The sequence below is a fragment of the Theropithecus gelada genome, chromosome 20 (assembly GCF_003255815.1).
Source record: "Theropithecus gelada isolate Dixy chromosome 20, Tgel_1.0, whole genome shotgun sequence".
Lineage (NCBI taxonomy): Eukaryota > Metazoa > Chordata > Mammalia > Primates > Cercopithecidae > Theropithecus > Theropithecus gelada.
The window spans coordinates 50,277,357-50,295,660 of NC_037688.1; the positions used below are offsets into that span (position 1 = coordinate 50,277,357).

General features: G+C 48.4%; 1 protein-coding gene and 1 pseudogene across 1 annotated transcript in view; both read left to right on the forward strand.

Annotated features, from left to right (window-relative positions):
- The window catches only part of PRSS41 (serine protease 41), a 9,104-nt gene extending 2,348 nt beyond the window's left edge, over positions 1 to 6,756 (forward strand). Inside the window, 2 exon segments of the mRNA XM_025371319.1 lie at positions 5,843 to 6,000; positions 6,374 to 6,756. Of these exon segments, the coding sequence (XP_025227104.1) occupies positions 5,843 to 6,000; positions 6,374 to 6,592 (377 nt within the window). The 3' untranslated portion in view covers positions 6,593 to 6,756.
- Positions 6,757 to 8,872: 2,116 nt separating this feature from the next.
- On the forward strand, positions 8,873 to 18,231 carry LOC112613867 (annotated as a pseudogene).
- The last annotated feature ends 73 nt before the right edge of the window (positions 18,232 to 18,304 follow it).

An 18,304-nucleotide genomic window follows, 5' to 3' on the forward strand; every position in this document is an offset into this window, starting at 1 on the left:
CGGGCGGATCACGAGGTCAGGAGATCGAGACCATCCTGGCTAACACAGTGAAACCCCGTCTCTACTAAAAATACAAAAACTTAGCCGGGCGAGGTGGCAGGCGCCTGTAGTCCCAGCTACTCGGGAGGCTGAGGCAGGAGAATGGCGTGAACCCGGGAGGTGGAGCTTGCAGTGAGCTGAGATCCGGCCACTGCACTCCAGCCTGGGTGACAGAGCGAGACTCCGTCTCAAAAAAAAAAAAAAAAAAAAAGATAAAAAACAGTATGCCTGTGCCCTAGGCACTTACCATTAGTGGAGCTTGCCAGACTGGAAGTGGCTGTTGGTAAGTGGCTGAATGGTGAGTGAATGTGAAGGTCTAGGACATGACTTCACACTACTATAGACTTTATAAACACTGTACACTGAGGCTACACTAAATTTACCCCGAAACCTGTTCTTTCTTTAATAGCAAGTGGAACTTAGCTTACTGTAAACTTTTTACTTTTTAAAAATTATTACTATTTTAACTTTTTTACTGTTTTGTAATAGCAGCTACCTTATTTCAAGACACAAACAAGTTGTATAGCTATATGAAAATATTTTCTTTCTTTATATCCTTTTTCCGTGAGCTTTTTTTCTGTTCCATACACACGGAACATACAACATATGATTTTTTAGGGGTCTAGATTCTTTCATATAATATAGTGTCTCCAAGATTCATTTTGTGGGATGTATCAATATAGGGTTTCACTATGTTGGCCAGGCTGGTCTCGAACTCCTGACCTCTGGTGATCTACCCACCTTGGCCTCCCAAAGTGCTGGGATTACAGATGTGAGCCACCATGCCCGGGTTCCAGCTAATTTTTTTTTTTGGGGGGGTGGGTAGAGATGGGGGTCTCACTTTGTTGCTCAGAGTGGTCAATTTTTTTTTTTTTTCTGAAACAGAGTTTCACTCTTGTCACCCAGGCTAGAGTACAATGGCACGATCTCAGGTCACTGCAAACTCCGCCTCCTGTGTTCAAGTGATTCACCTACCTCAGTCTCCCAAGTAGCTGGGACTACAGGCGTGCACCACCATGTCTGGCTAATTTTTATATTTTTAGTAGTGACAGGGTTTCACCATGTTGGCCAGGCTGGTCTGGAACACCTGACCTCAGGTGATCTACCTGCCTCTGCCTCCCACAGTGCTAGGATTACAGGCGTGAGCCACTGTGCTCAGCCTGAGTTTTTTTGTTACTTTTTTTTTTTTTGGTCATCTTGATTTTTAGATGTTAATTTTGCATATTGCAACTGCTGGGTTTCTTCATTGGTTCTAACAATTTTGTGGAATCTTTAGTGATTTCTACAAAAAGAATCATGTCATCTGTGAACAATGGTAATTTTACTTCTTTTTAAATTCAGAAGACTTTTATTTTTTACCTTGCCTAATTGCTCTGGGTGACACTTCCAGTGCTGTGTTGAATAGCAGTGGTAAAAGTGGATGTCCTTGACTTGTTTCTGATCTTGAAGGAAAAGCTTTCAGTTTTTCACCATTGAGTATGATTTTTGCCATGGGCTTTTCTTTTCTTTTGAGAAGGAGTCTTGCTGTGTTGCCCAGGCTGGAGTGCAGTGGCACGATCTCGGCTCACTGCAAGCTCTGCCTCCCGGGTTCATGCCATTCTCCTGCCTCAGCCTCCCGAGTAGCTGGGACTACAGGTGCCTGCCACCATGCCCAGCTAATTTTTTGTATTTTTAGTAGAGACGGAGTTTCACCGTGTTAGCCAGGATGGTCTCGATCTGCTGACCTCATTATCCGCCCACCTTGGCATCCCAAAGTGCTGGGATTACAGGCGTGAGCCACCACACCTGGCCCGATATGGGCTTTTCTTATATGGTCTTTATTACATTGAGTTAGTTTCCTTCTATTCCTAGTTTGCGAAATGTTTTCATCATCAAAGCGTGTTGAGTATTGTGACATCCTTTTCTGTGTCAATGGAGATGATTGTGTGGCTTTTCCTTCATTCTATTAATGTAGTATTCCTTATCAACTGATTTTAAAATGTTGGACTACTCTGCCCTTGTGGGATGAGTATTACTTGGTCATGGTATACAGTTCCCTTAATATGCTGCTGGATTTGGTTTGCCCTATTTTGTTGAGGATTTTTACATGCATATTCATCAGAGATACTGGTTTTTAGTTTTCCTTTGTGTGTGTGTGGTATCGTTGTCTGGCTTTGGTGTGCAGGATAATGCTGGCCTCATGGAATGAATTTTGAAGTGTTTCCTTCTCTTCTATTTTTGGGAAGTGCTCAAGAAGGATTGGTGTTACTTCTTCTTCATATGTTGGTAGAATTCAGCAGTGAAGCTACCTGATACTAAGATTTTCTAAGATTTTCTTTTCTTTTTTTTTTTTTTTTTTTTGAGACGGAGTCTCGCTCTGTCACCCAGGCTGGAGTGCGGTGGCCGGATCTCTGCTCACTGCAAGCTCCGCCTCCCAGGTTTACGCCATTCTCCTGGCTCAGCCTCCCGAGTAGCTGGGACTACAGGCACTCGCCACCTCGCCCGGCTAGTTTTTTGTACTTTTTAGTAGAGACGGGGTTTCACCGTGTTAGCCAGGATGGTCTCGATCTCCTGACCTCGTGATCCGCCTGTCTCGGCCTCCCAAAGTGCTGGGATTACAGACTTGAGCCACCGCGCCCGGCCTAAGATTTTCTTTGTTGGGAGATTTTAAATTTCCGATTCAATCTTTTCACTTATCATAAGTCTGTGCAGATTTTCTGTTTCTTTTCTAGTCGGTTTTGGTAGTTTGTGTATCTCTAGGTAGGAATTTTTTCATTTCCTCTGGGTTACCTGATTTGTTGTTGTACAATTGCTCACAGTATTCCTTTATAGTCATTTTTATTTCTGTAAGGTCAGTAGTAATGTCCCCACTTACATGGTCAATTTTGTTGATCTCTCAAAGAACCAACTTTTGGTTTCATTGATTTCATCTATTGTTTTTCTACCCTCTAGTTTGTCTTCCTCCATTCTACTCTTTATTCCTTTCTTCCTTTTTTTTTTTTTTTTTTGAGATGGAGTTTTGCTCTTATCGCCCAGGGTAGAGTGCAATGGTGCCATCTCGGCTCACTGCAGCCTCCACCTCCTGGGTTCAAGCCATTCTCCTGCCTCGGCCTCCCTAGAACCTGGGATTATAGGCATGTGCCACCACACCCAGCTAATTTATATATTTTTAGTAGAGACAGTTTTGCCATGTTGGCCAGGCTGATCTCGAACTCTTGACCTCAGGTGATCTGCGTGCCTCAGCCTCCTAAAGTGCTGGGATTACAGGCGTTAGCCACCACACCCGGACTATTCCCTTCTTTCTGCTAGCTTTGTATTTAGTTTCTTCTTTTTCTGGTTCCTTAAAATGTAAAGTTACTGATTTGAGATTTCCCTTCTTTATTAATGTGGGCATTTATAGCTCATATTTCCTCCTGAGAACTTCTTTTGCTGCAACTCATAAGTTTTTATCTTTTGTGTTTTCATTTTCATTCATCTCAAAGTATTTTCTAAGTTTCCCTGTGATTTCTTATTTGGCCTATTGGTCATTCAAAAGTGTGTTGCTTAATTTCTATATATTTGTGAATTTTTCCTTGTTCATTCTGTTATTGACTTATAGTTTCATTCCCTGGTGATCAGTGAAGATGTTTTGTGTGATTTCAGCCTTGTCTAATTCTCTGCAACTTATTTTGTGACTTGACATATTGTCTATCCTGGAGAATGTTCTGCTTACACTTTGGAAGACTATATTCTACTATTGTTTGGGTGGCCTATTCTGTCTGTTAGGAATGATTGATTTATGGAGTTGTTCTAGAGCTCTATTATTATTGATTTTCTCTCTGCTTGTTTTATCTATTTATTATTATTATTATTATTTGAGACGGAGTCTCATTCTGTTGCCCAGGCTGGAGTGCAGTGGCTTGATCTCGGCTCACTGCAACCTCGGCCTCGCAGGCTCAAGTGATTCTCCTGCCTCAGCCTCCTAAGTAGCTGGGATTACAGGCACCTGCCACTATGCTCAGCTAATTTTTTGTGTTTTTAGTAGAGACAGGGTTTCACCATCTTGGGCAGGCTGGTCTCAAACTCCTGTCCTTGTGATTTGCCTGCCTCACCCTGGGAAGGCAAGTGTGAGGGGATTACAGGTGTGAGCCACTGCTCACACCGGCTGTTTTATTAATTATTAATAGCGAGCTATTAACATCTCCAACTATTATTGTAGAACTGTCTATTTCTCCTGCCAATTCTGTCAATTTTGCTTTATATGTTTTGGAGATCTGTTGTTAGGTATGAAGGTGCTTATGATTGGTGTATTTTCTTGATGATTTGATTGTTTTATCAATATGTAATGTTGTTCTTGGACTCTTATAACAAGTTTGTATTAAACTCTATTTTGTGTGGCATAGTATAGCAACCTCAGCTCTCTTTTGGTTACTATTTTTATGGAACTTTTTCCCAGCCTTTCACTTTCAGCCTGTGTGTTTCACTGGATCTAAAGTGCATCTCTTATAAGGAGCACCGATCTGGATCCAGTGATTTTTTTAAAAGCCGTTATATCAGTTGCTGCTTTTTATTTGGAGCATTCAAGTCCTTTACATTAAAAGTAATTAATTACTGATCTGCAAAGAATTACTTCTGCCATTTTGTTATTTGGTTTTTAGATCTCATCATATCTTTTTTCTATACCTATGTTTTATGTTTCTTTTGTTTCTTATCTCCTCGTTTTTGTGTAACCGACTGTTTAGAGTACCATATTGATTCCCTTCTCATTTCCTTCTCTGTGTTTATTTTGCTTTGTTAGTGGTTGCTCTAGGGATTACAATTAACATCTAAACCTTATAACAACCTACTTTGAATTTATACCAACTTAGCTTCAATAGTATTCACAAAATCTCCGTTCCTATATGGCTCCATTCTTCCACTTTGTGTTGTTATTGTCACAATTTACATCTTTATTCATTGTGTAACCTTTAACCTATATTTATAATTATTGTTTTATGTATTTGTCTTTTAAATTATGTAAGAAAAAGAGGAGTTACACACCAAAACTACAATAATACTAACTTTTGTATTTGCCTGTGTAGTTATCTTAACCAGGGCTCTTTATTTGTTTGTCCGACTTTGAGTTACTTTCTAGTGTTCTTTCATTTTACCTGGAAGGATTCCTTTATCCACTTCTTGTAGGATAGGTCGACTAATGACAAATCTTCTCAGCTTTTGGTTATCTGAGAATGTCTTAATTTCTTCTTCTTTTTTTTCCTGATATAAAATTCTTGGTTGACTGTTTCTGTTCATCTTGCTGAGGATCCCTTGTCCTTGATGAATCACTTCTCTCTTCCTGTTCATAAGATTCTCCCTTTATCTTTTGTTAGTTTTATTATAACGTGTCTCGGTGTAAATCTCTTTGTGTTTAACCTATGTGGAATTTGCTCAGCTTCTTGAATCTGTGGGTTCACGTCTTTCATCAAATATGGCAAGTTTTGACCTGGATCCCACAGCTGTAGTGTGTTAATCATAAACATTCTCATCTACTGTAGCCCTTCTTCCTGCTGTGCTTTACTGAGAAATCTCTCTGCTGACTCAGGCAGGGGCTATCATCTCCATTCTACAGATAAGAGAAACCAAGTTTCAGGAGCCCTGCAATAGCCTGGCCCACCCACTGGGTTATTCTGTGATATTGTTGATTGCTGTTGATGCACTGGGTGCTGGGGAGTCAAGAGCAATGCTGGGTACTGTGGGTGTGTCAGAGATCCCCCACCACCACTATAATACATGCCCTTTCTCCTCTCCCTGCTCCAGATGGCAGAGGAGAGGTGAAGGGTGCTGTCTTTCTCTGTCCTATCTCCAGGACCTCTGCCACCTCCTTACAACCTCCGGGAAGTGCAGGTCACCATCTTAAACAACACCAGGTGTAATTACCTGTTTGAACAGCCCTCTAGCCATAGGATGATCCAGGATTCCATGTTTTGTGCTGGTGCTGAGGATGGCAGTGTAGACACCTGCAAAGTGAGTGCCTCTACCCCTCCAGGGAATCCCACCCTCTCCAGCTCCAAACCTGAGAGCAACTACCATTTCCTCCCCAACCACTCCCAACCCATTGCTTGGATTTCTTATGAGAAAACCAATGCAGTCTTAGTTTTTGAGCCTACAAAATGTGCTTCTCATTTTTCATAAATTCTGCCTGCATTGATTAACCCACCAACCCCTGGAGACTGTTGCCCCACTTTGAAAGTGTAGAAACTGCGACTTGATTGATTCTATGGGAAGGAGTAAGGTTTGCATTCAGTCTGCCTAGCCCCACAGCCCCTCCTGCTCTCATGGCCTGTCTGCTACCCCACCCACTCTGCCCCAGGCTGGGCTCACCCATGCTGCTCCCCAGGGTGACTCAGGTGGACCCTTGGTCTGTGACAAGGATGGACTGTGGTATCAGGTTGGAATCGTGAGCTGGGGAATAGACTGCGGTCAACCCAATCGGCCTGGTGTCTACACCAACATTAGTGTGTACTTCCACTGGATCCGGAGGGTGATGTCCCACAGTACACCCAGGCCAAACCCCTCCCAGCTGTCGCTGCTCCTTGCTCTGCTATGGGCTCCCTGACTCCTGCAGCCATTCTGAGTGCACCAGAAACTGTGAGGCTGCAGTGGGGACCATAGGATTGGCTCACCTCCCCTGGGCAGTGGGCACTTCAGGGACGGGGTTGGGACTGCCTGCTGGATCAGATTCCAGCCCCTTTTGTCCCATTTGCTAATAAATATGTGTGCATGTTCAAGCTGATGCCTTGCAGAGCTTTCTGTGGACCTAAGGGGCTTCATGGACAACTCCCTCCTCTTCACTCATGTCCAGTCCAGGCCAAGACCCCACCTGAACTCCTAAATTGTTATCCAGGTTTTTGTTGCAAACAGCAGGACCCTCTGGTTATTTCAATCGGGAAGATAATTGATGGAAGAACAGTAGTACTTCAGTGTGTCAAAGGGGTGGGAAGACATGGATTGGGGTACCATGGAGGAAATGCTCCCAGTGCTCCCATCCCAGGGTTCCCAATCACACAAATGCTAGATGTTCCTGATCTTATTTTGGTCACTCCAATAGTTGACCTAAAACCAGGACATGGGTGCAGGTAGTTTATCTGGAAGGTGATCCCAGGAAGCAAAGACGAGAAAGTGGAGAAACCAAGGCAGGAAAGGCACAAATGCTAATGAATTTGCTCAAACTGGGAGAAATTGAGCCACAATTCTGTGGGGGCTTCAGCATTGGCCCACTGAGGACAAGGACACCAGGGGTGAGTGTTTCTCTCTTGCCCCCTGACCCCACATGTTGAGGGAGGTCCTGGGGGCATAGTATGATGCCCCAGAGCTGTAGCAGCCCTTAGGTGAGGCTGTGGGCACCCAGGCAGCTGCTGTAGCAGCACCATAAGGTGGCTGACATGGGGAAGGGGGGTATGTCTTCCCCCTGCCTTGAGGTTCCTGACCCCAGCATCAGCTTGGCCAAGGAACCAATCCAACAAGGTAGATGCTGCAGGCTCCCTGAACTGGGAAAGCGATCTGCATTTTGCCAAGATCCAAAAATGCTGTGAGCACAAGAAGGTGCGAGAAGCTCTGGCCTAGACAGCCCCTGATCTCATCCCCACCCCACAGCCTCTGCGCCTTTGAAAATGCATCCACTTGAAGCAAACTCTCCCTGCTCACTGATAGCCTCGGGAGGAAGGCTGTAGAGGGGCCCTGGTTCCTCAAACCATGGAGGGTAGGCAGTCACAGGTGGTCCCTGCCTACAACATCCTCCCACCCTTCAGGACCACATCACTCACCAGTGGGTGGCTGACCTATTAGCAAGTGGAATTGCCAGTCCTGCCAAATTGTAGAGGGAGTGTCATGATCCAGTGGACGTGCTATCCCCCATCCCATGCATGTGTTGGGGTCAGGGGAGGCTCTTCCTGCCGAGGAGACCTGGCCTGTCCACATAGAAGAAGATCGAGACTGGAAAAGGGTGGGCAGATTCCAAGATAGGACTGGAGTGGATATAGCTGGTTCTGAGGGACAGGAAGTGAGTCCAGCGATGCCCTTTCTAAGTTTGAGGGTGTTCTGCAGGTGAGCAGGTCCATGCAAACCTATCCTCAAAGGCCAAGGGAGCCAACAGGCCAAACAAAGAGGCTGAGAAATCCAGTGTCTAAGAAACAAACATTTAATAAGACATTACAAACTGAAGTGATGTCTTGGTTGTCCATGAGATGGTGGATCTCCACACCTGCCCTGCAGAAAGTATTCTTTGTATCACAAGATTTTTTTTTTTTTTTTTTTTTTTTGGTAAAACAAGTGCAATTGGTTATGCCTCAGACATTCTAGCAAAATCTTGACCACCGGGGAGGTGAGAGAGGCATCTTTCTGAGGAGTTATCTGTGTGACAGGGACCACTTGGTATGCCTGAGCGAAACATGGTCATCATGGGGTTTTCACTTCAAGACGGCGTCACTCTTGCCATACAAAAGGCTGTTTTCCTATAGGTCTGGGGACATTCCTATAGGAATGTAAAGTTGAACAAGTGAAGTAGAGATGGACTTTTTTTTTTTTGAGACGGAGTCTCGCGCTGTTGCCTGGGCTGGAGTGCAATGGCACCATCTTGGCTCACTGCAACCTCCACCTCCCGGTTCACGTGATTCTCCTGCCTCAGCCTCCCAAGTAGCTGGGATTACAGGTGCACACCACCATACCCAGCTAATTTTTTTTGTATTTTTTTTTTTAGTAGAGACAGGGTTTCCCTATGTTGGCCAGACTGGTCTGGAACTGCTGACCTCGTGATCCTCTCACCTTGGCCTCCCAAAGTGCTGGGATTACAGGCGTGAGCCACTGTGCCTGGCCTAGAGATGGAGTTTGGCCAGAGGGAATGACTTCAGAGATAAAAGGCGATGTCCACATCCCAGAGTGGCCCATTGTGGGTGACAGCAGGGCCCCAGGGTTCCATTGCCATATGCTGGCGAGGCAAGAGGAAAGGTAGAGACTGAGAGTGGAACTGGGATTGGAGGAGCCAACTGGAAGGAGAGTCAGCTGGAGCACCTTGGGGTGGGGTGATGGAATAAGGACAGGGTGGTGTGGCTGCCTGTGAAAGAAGCAGAGGTCTGGGGGAATGTGGGGAATGGGCAGGCATGTTTGCACTTTGAGTAGGAAATCCACATGGGTTGGGGGACAGTCAGAGTCCAGAGGACTCAGAGCTCTTGCTACCATGGCCAAGCCCTGTTGGGATGTTGGCATCTGCCCTGCCCAGAACCGCACTCCCCACAGGCCATGGGAGACAGAGGCTACACCTCCAGGCATCAAATGAATAGACACCAAGGGTGATGGGCAGGGAGGGATCTGGAGAATTCGGGGGTGTCTTAGTGAATTCTTACATTGCTTTAAAGGAATACCTGAGGCTAGGTAATTTATACAGAAAAGGGGCTTATTTGGCTCATGGTTTGATTCTCCTGCCTCAGCCTCCGCAGTGACTGGGATTACAGGCACGTGCCACCATGCCTGGATAATTTTTTGTATTTAGTAGAGACGGGGTTTCATCACGTTGATCAGGCTGGTCTTGAACTCCCGACCTCAGGTGATCCACCCCCCCTTGGCCTCCCAAAGTACAGCTGTGAGCCACTGTACCCAGCCTTATTTAGTTTTCTTAAGATCATTATTTTGAATTTATTTCTGACAGTTCACTGATTTCCTTTTCCATTAGGGTCTGTTACTAGACAGTTATGTTCCTTTGGTGCCAAATTTTCTTGCTGCTTCATGTTTCCTGTATCCTTGCACTGATGTCTGTACATCTGGTGGAACAATTGCCTCTTTCAGAGTTTCTAGAGTGGCTTTCGTAGAGATAGACTTTTACCTGCAGTTGGGTCATAGTGTGCTGGTTGGAAATGGTGTGGCGACCGTGTTTCCAGATAGGTGCAGTGATATGGTCTCCATGCAGCTCTTCAGCTGTGTTGAGCATCAGCAATAACTGTGGGTGCCTCGAGGCCCAGGCTGTAGAGATTTGTGGCAGTGGTTGTTAATGTCCTTGATGTCAAGGGCTTTTGGGATCCTCCTATTCTTATTTTCCCCACAATGGGGATATGCAGCCAAAGGGCACTTTTTGGTGTCAAGTTTGATATGGCCTACAAGAAGATGCAGTGGCACTGGCTTTCATTTGCAGGTGCTTGGAGTAGCTGTGGAGCTGGGGTCCTAGGCTCAGGGCCTGGCGTACAAATTGAGGCAAGGCCTGGGTCATTGGGTACAGGTTTACTCTCTGTGGCAGGGTTGAATGTGCGTTGCCCACAGAGCCAGGATCTGTACCTCTGATGCACTCCCTAGCAGGTCATGCCCAGGGGGCTGGGTTGTAGCTGTGATTCTACCCTGTGGGACAGGGCAGAGCAGTGGCCCAACTCTGGGGAAGATGTGGTGTTCTCAGGTTTAAACCTGGGGATCAGAGTATGGCTGCCACTCCGGGACCTGAGCCAGTAGGGCTCAGCGTAACTCAGGGTTCAGGGGCTCAACATAACTCAGGGTTCAGGGGCTCAGCATAACTCAGGGTTTAGGGGCTCAGCGCTACTCAGGGTTCAGGGGCTGAAGCTCCATGCAGTAGCAACTCTAAGCCCCGAGATGGTGGGGCTTGGCAGTATCCCAGACTTCATGAGGCCAGATACAGTGGCAGAATGGCAGAGCACAGCTGTCATTTTGGCCCTGTTGGGGAGGGAGGTGGCAGGAAACAGCACATCGCAGGGGAAGGCAGGGAGCAGCCCAGGGAGACTCCACTTTCCAGGGAGAGGGCTATCTCCGCAGCTCCATCTCTAGGAGGCTAATCTGGCTCCGGGGAGGCAAGGTGCTGGAGCTGGCCCATAGGGCGGTGTCTCAGCTCAGCCACTGCTCTGTTTCCCTGGCATGCGAGCTACTACATCGGGTCAGCCCCGGGATTCACAGCTGCTCAGCTCAGCCAGGGCAATGATCTCCTGGGGGAAGTGAACTGCTTTAGCTTAGGCCTGGGGAATGTGACTATTCTGGGTAGCCCCAGCACCGTTTCCTGGAATGCAGCACGCTTCTCCAACTTCTGCTCTGAGCAGCCAAGGTGCTGTTTTCCTGGGAGGCAGGTTGTGGCTTCAGCTCTGGCCTGAGTGGAGAAGGGGGAAGGTTAGGTGGAGCACCTGTACCTCTGCTTGGCCCCAGGAGCAAGGGTGTGACCGCTGCTCACGGCTCAGTTGAGGGGTATGAAGCCACCAGGCTGAGGTGGTTCAGTGGTGGCTTAGTCTCAGGGATGAAGGGCAACTGTGGCTACTCAATCCCAGGGCAAGATATGCTCTGGCCGTAGTTCCAGTTCAACAATGGTGCAGTGCGGTAGCCACATGACCACAGGAAATGGGCTCACTGTGGACTCCTCTGCAGGGAGCTCAGCTGTGTGGCCACAGGCAGCCCCCTTGCCTGGGCTTAGTGCCTGTGAAGACAGGGGACGCCAGTGGTAAGGGCTGTAGGTGTCCAAGGTGCTGGTGGGGCTCCTGGGGTCCCCTTGCTGACCTCCTTGCCTCATTCCCAGCTGATCCTGGTTGGGGATTGGGGTGCAGGCCCAGTGTTTCCTTCTGTTCTTCATGCGGCCATCCTGAGTTTCTCTGCTCTCCAGGTTTCTGTTACTCCTCTAAAGCACTCTGGTGCTCTTCCTCAGTTATTTTCATTAAAAGTTAATTGTTGGCCGGGCGCGGTGGCTCACGCCTATAATCCCAGCACTTTGGGAGGCCGAGGCAGGCAGATCACGAGGTCAAGAGATCGAGATCATCCTGGCCAACCTGGTGAAGCCCCATCTCTACTAAAAAAATACAAAAAAAAAATTAGCCGGGTGCGGTGGTGGGCGCCTGTAGTCCCAGCTACACGGGAGGCTGAGGCAGGAGAATGGCGTGAACCCGGAAGACAGAGCTTGCAGTAAGTGGAGATTACGCCACTGCACCCCAGCCTGGGTGACAGAGTGAGACTCCGTCTCAAAAAAAAAAAAAAAGAAAAAAAGAAAAAAAATTAGCCGGGCATGTTGGCAGACGCCTGTAATCCCAGATACTTTGGAGGGTGAGGCAGGAGAATCCCTTGAACCCGGCAGGCGGAGGTTGCAGTGGGCTGAGATCACGCCATTCCACTCCAGCCTGGGCAAAAAGAGCGAAACTCTGTCTCAAAAAAAAAAAAGAAAAACGAAAGTTAATTGTTTATTCATTGTTCTGGCTGTCTTAGTGAGGGGGAGGAGGACAAGAGAACTAGGAGGGCCGCGCGGTGGCCCGCACCTATAATTCCAACACTTTGGGAGACCAGGGCAGGAGGATCACTGGAGGCCAGGAGTTCGAGACCAGCCTGGACAACATTTTGCTCTACAAAAAATTTAAAATAAAAATGGGCCGGGCACGGTGGCTCATGCCTGTAATCACAGCACTTCGGGAGGCCGAGGTGGGAAGATCATGAGGTCAGGAGTTTGAGACCAGCCTGGCCAACATAGTGAAACCCCGTCTCTACTAAAAATACAAAAATTAGCTGGGCATGGTGGCGCACTCCTATAATCCCAGCTACTTGGGAGGCTGAGGCAGGAGAATCACTTGAACCCTGGGGGGCGGAGTTGCAGTGAGCTGAGATCACCCCACTGCACACCAGCCCAGGCGACAGTGTGAAACTTCATCTCAAAAAGAAAATAAAAATAATAAAAATAAAATAACAAAACAATAAAAATGTAGCTGGGTGTGGTGGCTCACACCTGTGGTCACAGCTACTTGGGAGGATGAGGTAAGAGGATTACATGGAGCCTGGGATGCTGAGGCTGCAGAGAGCCAAGATCTCACCACTGTACTGTGTCAAAAAAAATAGAAAGACGAAAGAAAGAAAGAAAAAAAGAAAGAAAGACAGAGAGAGAGAGAGAGAGAGAGAAAGAAAGAAAAAGAAAGAAAAAAAGAAAGAAAAAGAAAGAGAAAGAAAGAAAAGAAAAGAGAAAGAGAGGGAGGAAGGAAATTGTGACACATACTGCAATCTGGATGAGCCATGAAGTCACTGTGCTCAGTGAAATAAGCCAGTTACAAAAGAAGAACACTGTATGATTTCACAAATATGAAGTACTTAGAGGAACCAAAAGCGTAGAGACAGAAAGTAAGACAGAAGTTGCCAGAGACTGATGGGGCGGGAGCAGAGTCTCACTTTAGTCTTGGCACCTGGCTCTGGTTGTGATGCCTGCACCGTCTCCCTGGAGGGGCTGGTCAGAGCTGGGCTTCCACTGACTGATGTGCCAAGGTGAGGCCCCCACAGTACCTCTGCTCCCACCCCTCTGCTCCACCCCTCTGCCCCCCCCCCCTGCCCCCCCCCTCTGCTCCCACCCCTCTGCACCACCCCTCTGCTCCCACCCCTCTGCTCCCACCCCTCTGCACCACCCCTCTGCTCCCACCCCTCTGCACCACCCGTCTGCTCCCACCCCTCTGCTCCCACCCCTCTGCACCACCTGTCCAGCACTCCTCTGACTTTCAGGGGCAGTAAGGGCCAGGCACGGGCAGTGGGCAGCTGAGCCCGTCTCAGGAGGAGCCTCCTTCAGGGAGGTGGAGGTGGAAGAGCCCAAGCCGTTGGCCAGCACAGCTCTCAGAGGGAGGAGCTTGGAGGTGGCACAAAGCGGGCTGTGTTCTCACCCTAGCCCAGCCTGAGGGCGCCTTTTCATGGTTGGTTTTGTTTTGTTTGAGACAGACTCTCGCCCTGTGGCCCAGGCTGGAGTGCAAGGGTGTGATCTCGGCTCACCGCAACCTCTGCCTCCCGGGTTCAAATGATTCTCCTGCCTCAGCCTCCAGAGTAGCTGGAATTACAGGCGACCACCACCATGCCCAGCTATTTTTTTTGTATTTTTAGTAGAGACAGGGTTTCACTATGTTGGCCAGGCTGGTCTCGAACTCCTGAACTTATGATCCACCCACCTTGGCCTCCCAAAGTGCTGGGATTATAGGCATGAGCCACCATGCCCGACCTGCCTTTCCATGTTTTGCTGGCAGTTCAGATGCCTTCTTTCTAACTCCAGGCTGACAAGGTTTGGCGCCCAGAAGGAGAGTCGTCTGGGCCAGGACTCCAGAAGCACCAGCTGGGATTGTGGGGACTTGGTGGAAGAGACAGTGCACACTGGAGGGGATGTTCAGATGGCGCGAACACAGGCATCACACATGCTCGTTCACACATGTGCACCCAGACACACACGCCCACCCAGACTCTCCTGCACGCGGGGGGCATGCACACACGACACCCCTCTTCACCTGCATGCCTGACCTGGGGAAGAAGCCCACCTAGTGGGAGGCACCCCTCTCCCACCCTCCATCTGCCCTGGCCCAAGTGCTGGCCCTGAGCCCGTGTACAGGGAGACTCAACACAGGCCCTTTGTCCCTTGGGATCAGGGCTCCCAAGAGAGGGATTTACTGAGCATTTATTCCTGCCCCGGGCACACCCAGTCCTCATTCTGCCAGGAGAGGGGAACAATGAGGCCTTCTCCTGCCTGCAGAGGTGGCCCTGGGCCGGCTGGTCCTTGTGTGTCAGGAGTCGGGTTAGGGCCACAAGTCCCTGGCCTCCCTGCCCTTCAGGTGTGGGACTTGGGAAGACCCCTCTGTGGCTCTGCAGCCTGAGGCACAGCAGACAAGAGGGTCTCCATCTGCACCCACTCAGTGAGTGGGGCCCCCCTGTGGCCTGGGGGCCAGGCTGAGCCTCTGCAGGAAGCCCCCAGCCTCACTGGAGGCAGGAACATGAGTCCCTGGCTAGGATCTCCAGATAGGACTGGCCTGACTGAGACTCTGAGCAAAGTCAGGAGCTGTCTCCTCCCAGGGCCTTGGCGGCTCCCTGGGACTCAGGAACCAGAAGGAAGGTCCTGCTGCCTGGGGGAGGGGCAGGATCAGAAGCCCAGGGGCCTTTACCCCAACCCCAGCAGGTCAACACTGGCTATGCATGTGGACTTGTCCTTGAGCGGCTGCTGCTGGGGAAGGAGGCCCTGAGAGAAGGCACCACAGCCTTGTGCTCCTGAAACCACAGCTCCCGCATTCCTGCAGCACACTCACTGAGTTCCCGTTGGTGCCACACCTGCACTAAGCATTTTTTTTTTTTTTTCTTTTTTTTTAGAGGCAAAGTCTGTCTCTGTTGCCCAGGCTGGAGTACAGTGGCTCGATCTCGGCTCACTGTAACCTCCACCTCCCGGGTTCAAGCGATTCCCCTGCCTCTGCCTCTGCCTCCCAAGTAGCTGGGATTACAGGCACCCACCACCATGCCTGGCTAATTTTTTTATTTTTAGTAGAGATGGGGTTTCATCATATTGGCCAGGCTGGTCTCGAACTCCTGACCTTGTGATCTGCCTGCCTCGGCCTCCCAAAGTGCTGGGATTACAGGCGTGAACCACCATGCCTGGCATAGTTTTCTTCTTTCTTTTTTTTTTTTTTTTTGAGACGGAGTCTCGCTCTGTCACCCAGGCTGGAGTGCAGTGGCCGGATCTCAGTTCACTGCAAGCTCCGCCTCCCGGGTTCACGCCATTCTCCTGCCTCAGCCTCCCGAGTAGCTGGGACTGCAGGCGCCCGCCACCTCGCCCGGCTAGTTTTTTGTATTTTTTAGTAGAGACGGGGTTTCACGGGGTTAGCCAGGATGGTCTCGATCTCCTGACCTCGTGATCCGCCCGTCTCGGCCTCCCAAAGTGCTGGGATTACAGGCTTGAGCCACCGCGCCCGGCCTTTTTTTTTTTTTTTTTTTTTAAAGAGATAGGGTCTCGCTTTGGCACCCAGACTGGAGCCAGTGTAGTGGTGTGATTCTAGCTCACTGCAACTTCGAAGTCCTGGGCTCCTTCCACCTCGGTCTTCTGAGTGTAGCTGGGTCTACAGGCCCACACTACCACACCCAGCTAAGGAACCACAGAGCCCCAAAGAGGGAAGCACAGACCTGGCTCAGGGAGCTCCCAGGTCAGGGCTCCCCTGAAGCACTGCAGCTTTTCTCTCCTTCTCTTCACCGGAAATGTGGCGAGCAAGGGCCATGTTCAGCCCTGTTTGTGTTACAGCTCCTTTATCTTTGCCATTTCATGGGTCCCGAGTTCTTGTCCTGTGACCAGGAAGAACGAGGTATGCAGACAAGTGGAGGGTGAGCAAGGCAAAGAGGAGCTTTACTGAGTGATAGAACCAAATTTTGGGTAAAGCAGTTAGAGTCAGTTACTACTATACTGGTTGGACAAAGAATAGTTGTTAACTGTGAAGATGTGACAAAATTATGTGAGGCTTAGAATGTAAGAGCTATTTTTTAAATGTCTGTGCAGGATTCTCTTGGTCTCAATTTCTCACCCTTGAAGGTAGAATGTTACCTTTCCTTCTGGTGTAGGGAGTCTTTTACATGGACTTTTCATCCTTTGCTTTAAAGAAACAGCACAAAGGTCAAAATGATTTTTTTGAAAACTGCTGTTTTCAAGTGTCTTTACTTAAATAGTCAATATGCCAGAATACTGAGGAGTTTAGGGAAAAGAGAATTTAGTTTAGAGAGGGATAAAGAAGAGGTGTAGAAATGGGACAGGAAGGCTGCAGATAGGAAAGAATCTCAGCTCGCTTTGAGCCAGTGTCTTGTGGAGAGGCAATTTTGAATCACAATGCACTTAGAACTTCAAGAAACACATGAAGTATGCCACTCATTCAGATTGCTTAATTTTAGGCTCACAGTCTCATAATTTAGCCCTAAAAGACAATTTTGGGGGAACTCAAAAGACCCCCAGTGAAGCGGTGTCATTGTCTGGGGTAAATACCCGAGGTTTGTTGCCTCATGCCAAGGAAATCAAGGACACAGACATATGTGGAGTGAGATTAACAATGGAGGTTTAGTAGAAGAAAGAAAGAGAAAGGAGAACAGTTCTATCTCCAGTGAAGGAGAGGGGTTCCTGAGTGGGACTTCTTGCCCGCGGCAGAGTGCACAGGGTTTTATAGACAGGCTTGAGGAGGCGGTGCCTGATTTACATAGGGCCCAAAGATTGGCTGGACAAGGTGTGACGTTTACAAAGCATGCGGGGAAGCTGGTCACCCCACCCTAATCTCTTATTATGCAAATGAGGTCTCTACTTGGCCAGAGCCACGTTGCCTGCTCCTTACTGTGCATGTAGTTGACAAAGAAAGAGGAAGATGGAGCCACCATGCTGGACGTGCCTAGTCCCCAGTTAGCCTTTTCCTACGACACAGCTGCTAGCATTCACCCATGCAAGCTTCTAGCTTGCTTGTCTATATCTGCAGCTCGATTTTACAAGCTGCTCTTTGTTAGAAAAGAAAATAACTTGGGGGCTGCTTTTCATTAGAAAGAAAACCTGCCCAGGCACGGTGGCTCACGCCTATAATCTCAGCACTTTGGGAGGCCAAGGGGGTCAGATCACCTGATGTTGGGAGTTCGAGACCAGCCTGAACAACATGGAGAAACCCCGTCTCTACTAAAAATACAAAATTAGGCAGGCGCGGTGGCACATGCCTGTAATCCCAGCTACTCAGGAGGCTGAGGCAGAAGAATTGCATGAACTTGGGAGGTGGAGGTTGCAGTGAATCAAGATCTCACGACCGCACTCCAGCCTGGACAAGAGCAAAATTCCATCTCAAAAAAAAAAGGAAGAAAGAAAGAAAGAAAGAAAGAAGGAAACCATACCAAGAACTTCTTTCCCCTTGCTATCTGCCTAAATAATTTCTTCTTAACTCCTATATCACCAGGAGGGCCATAAAAGATCCGAAGTAGCTCAGGTGTACTCTGTCCCTTGATTTGAAAGCACCTCCAGCCTCAGCCACTGAGCCACAGCCAAGGACTTAGCAGCCCCTGCTTCGAATCCTCTCACTCCCCCACACTCTGTCCCCCTCACACTGCTTTCTCCTGCCATGCCACTGCCTTCCACAGGCCATTTCCACCGAGGAAAAGGAATCATCTTGTACGTCCACTATCCAGATTCTCCACTCTTTCCACCCCTTTGCTGATGTAAGTAAGAGTAATGACCTGCTCCCTGCAGGCACTGAGGATTAGATCCATGCAAGAAATCAGCAGAGAAACGACAGGAAAACCCTTAGTCCTGTCTAAGGGATCACTAACGATTACAATAAAAAGCAACTAGTGAAGGCATTTAAGAGGAAATTTGCCTGCAATGGGACGGTAACTGAGCATCCAGAATACAGAGAAGCCATTCAGCTACAGGATGACCAGTGCAAGAACATATGCCAGTGCCTTGTAGAGGTAGGACTGGCTAAGGACGATCGACTGATGGTTCAAGGGTTTTAACTACTTGTGGCTCACTGAAACTTAAGTGAGGATTTCCTCGTAATGAGTAGAATTTCCCTTCTTTCCCTTGTTA